The sequence below is a fragment of the Pelophylax lessonae genome (assembly GCF_965119305.1).
Source record: "Pelophylax lessonae genome assembly, chromosome: 7".
NCBI classification, from domain to species: Eukaryota; Metazoa; Chordata; class Amphibia; order Anura; family Ranidae; genus Pelophylax; species Pelophylax lessonae.
The window spans coordinates 242394995-242398365 of record NC_138774.1 but is presented as its reverse complement, the minus strand read 5'-3'; the positions used below and the strand labels follow the sequence as shown (position 1 = coordinate 242398365).

Here is a 3371-nt window from a genome sequence, read left to right as displayed (position 1 = left end):
AAAACAAAAGGCAGCTCCAGATCTGCGCACGCTTTTTCCACTAAAGCGCGCCTGCTGTTTACAAATCATGCAAACAAGTTGTCGGGGATAAAACAACAAATGGTCGGGTAGAAAATGATCCATTTATTGGCGGACTCTTGCCTTTATAGGGGGGAGTTTGCATCGCAGATTATTGCTACTTGGATGGGAGCTGAGTGATCCTGAATGTCTGAACTATAAATAATTGCCTATATAGGGACTTAGACCAGATAAAGGGTCTCCCCTGTCTCCAGGAGCCTCCAGATATCTGGGCTGCTGCCTTTATGGGCATCACTTTGACAATATATGGACCAATAAATGGTCCCTTCCCTGCTCTATGTATTTATAATGATCGCTTTTTCTATATAGGGCTGTTTTTTTTGTTTTGTTTGCGAGTGTCGAAGCAGATCAAGACTTGGCTAGAGTAGTCCTGAAAGCTGCATGTAAAGGACACCCAGGGATCAGATGTACACAAGGCTATTGCTGCAAGGTTTGTTGACATCCGCTGAAGGCATAATGTCATCCCCATTGCTAGAAGGAGCCTCCAGCTGCATCGCAGCCTCATTGCTACCCAAACATGTGTTGGCTTATTTGACAAACTGCCTGCATTGAGAAGTTGTTCACTCCAGGATGTACAGGAGTGATGAGCTGCTGTGATGTGTGGGGAGGGAAAGTGTGATGCTGTGTGTGTGTGTGTGTGCTTTTTTATTGCAGTGAAAACCAACTTTGCTTGTGCCTCATCCAGGCTCTGATCAGTGATGGTCATGATCTGATGCAGGATGTCACCGATGTCCTGCTTCCTGCCGTCCCCGTCAGTCCCATCGTGTCCATGGGGTGGAGGCAAAGTCATCCCCCCTTGTACTGAGTGACCAGCCATGTTCACCCCAGCCAAAGTCTGCATCATCCTGGTCGGATCGTCCATACTCCTCTCCGATCAATAGAAAAACCGACTGTAAGGGGAGACCTCACAGTCAGGGGCAGCGCCGCTGGGCCCCGCACATCAACAATGGTAATTGTCCGAGCCCAGCTTAACACCTCGATTCTCCCTTTTCTTTTTTGCCAACTTGCAATTGAGGAGTTCACTTCATCAATTCAGATCATCAGTCCAGCACATCCGATCCCAGCCTCACACTTACAACCAAGGAGTTAGAACAGATCTTCACTCCATCAGATCGTCAAAAAAAAAAAAAAAAAAACATAAAGTAACACAAGACTGGAGCACCCCTGCTGCTTCTTTTACTACAGGATTGTCTTTGTGCAGAGATCAGAGTTTTATTCCAGGGACAAAAGCGGATCTGGGGGTCTCATGTAAAAGGGAACAGTCCTGGATCTAGTGTTCAGATACACAAGGCCAGTGACCAATTCATCCCATCAGGATCATACAATCAACACAAAAAGCCATGCGGTGCTCTGCAACATCGTGTCAGATGTCATCAGGCTGAGCTGTCATCTTCTCCTTCTTCTGATCCCTTTTTATTCCATGGCGATCTCACCATAAACCAAAGTCTTTCCTCAGCACCTGGACAGCTCTTGATCAGGAGGATTGATTTACAAAAATCAAGTTTATTGATAAGTGATTTTATCCATTTAGTGCAAAAAAAGGCAGAATAAAAGTAACAGAGTTCAAAGATCCCTCTTCATGATTAGATTAAAAAAGTAACAATGTAGCAATTGATGTACCCCCTTGGAGAGCAATGCAACAACGATGCAAATGATTTCCGCCTTGTTAAAATGACATCAGAAAAAGTAACAGTGTTCAAATGATTTCCCCCCCCCTTAAGATGTAAGGGATCTGACAAAGTAACAGTGTAGCAACTTATTTATGTTTTAGGAATCAGAAAAAGTAACAATGTTCTAATGGCACTTCCTTAAGATTAGGGAGACCTGACAAGGTAACTATGTGGCAACTTATTTATGTCTTAGGGATCAGAAAAAGTAACAATGTCCAAATGCCCCCCCTTCTAAAGATTAAAGGGATCAGAAAAAAAATGTCAATGTTGCATTGATTTTCCTCTTGTTAAAATGAGTTTTAGAAAAAGTAACAATGTTGCAAATAATCCCCTCTTTCAGTGAGATTTGACAGTTAGCAAGTGAGCCCACTCCCCCCACCCCCCTTCCTTAAAACTAGTAGCAATGTGTTCAGATGACCTCCCCCCCCCCCCCTAAGAGCAAAGGGATCCGTGCTGCAATTGAATTCTTCCTTGAAGAATAGAAAAGTAACAATGTTCCTCCTTTAGATTCAGGAGAGTTAGCAAAGTTAAAATCAGGGAGACAAAGTAATATTGTTCAGATGATTCCCCTTTAAGATAAAAGGGATCAAAGCTGCAATTTATTTCCTCCTTAGAGATCAGAAAAAAAATTTCCCAAACGATTTCCTCCTTCAGATTTAGGGGGCAAATACCCCCCCCCCCTTCTTTAAAATTAGCAATGTTAAGATGAGACCCCTCCCAAACCCCCCTTGAAATTTAAAGGGATTAGTCCTACAACTAAAAATTAAGGGGGATTAGTCCTACAATTAATTTCCTTAGAGATCAGGAAAAAAAAGTAACAATGTAGCAAATGATTCCTCTTCAGATTAGGGAGATCTGACAGTTAGCTAATAAGGCCCTATCCCTTCCTTACAATTAAAGGGATCAAAGTAACAACGTTCAAATGCCCCCCACTAAAGATTAAAGGGATCAGTGCTGCAATTTAAAAAAAAACACTAGCTGTTGCAAATTATTCCTCCTCAAGATTAGAGAGATCTGACAGTTAGCAAAGGACCCCCTTCTCTTTTAGATTAGTAATAAAGTTAAGGCGATCCCCACCCCTTAAGATTAAAGAGATCAGTCCTGTAATTACTTCCTTGGAGATCAGAAAAAAAAAGTAACAATGTTGGAAATTAATCCTCTTCAGGTAAGAGAGATCTGACAGTTAGCAAAGAGCCACCCTATGAAATGATTCCTGCTTAAGGTTAGGGAGATCTGACAGTTAGCAGTTAAGCCCCCCTTGCAAATGATTCCTCCGTAAGGTTAGGAAGATCTGACAGTTAGCAAAGAGCCCCCCTTGCAATTGATTCCTTCTTAAGGTTAGGAAGATCTGACAGTTAGCAGTTAAGCCCCCTCTCCCCCTTTCTTAAAATTGAAGGGATCAAAGTAACAATATTCAAATGCCCCCCCTTTCTTTAAAATTAGAGATCGATGCTGCAATTGATTTCCTCAGTGATCAGCGAAAAAAGTATCAATGTTGCAAAACGATTCCTCTTCAGATTTGGAAAGATCTGACAGTAAGCAAATGAGCCTTAAAAATGAAAGGGATCAGTCCTGCAATTAATTTCCTCCTTGGATCGGAAAAAAAAAAGTAACAATGTTGCA

At 42.1% G+C, this 3371-nt stretch overlaps 1 protein-coding gene across 2 annotated transcripts in view; it reads right to left on the bottom strand.

Annotated features, from left to right (window-relative positions):
- The window catches only part of PBX3 (PBX homeobox 3), a 344595-nt gene extending 342607 nt beyond the window's left edge, over positions 1-1988 (bottom strand). The window contains exons 1-2 of one of the 2 annotated variants that reach the window (XM_082263521.1): positions 1149-1988; positions 744-1081 (exon numbers count right to left, since the gene is read on the bottom strand). In XM_082263521.1, coding sequence (XP_082119647.1) covers positions 744-940 — 197 coding nt within the window. In that variant the 5' untranslated portion in view covers positions 941-1081; positions 1149-1988. The remainder of the gene's footprint in view (positions 1-743; positions 1082-1148) is intronic. The other variant, XM_082263522.1, reaches the window with a different exon arrangement.
- Between the last annotated feature and the right edge of the window lie 1383 nt (positions 1989-3371).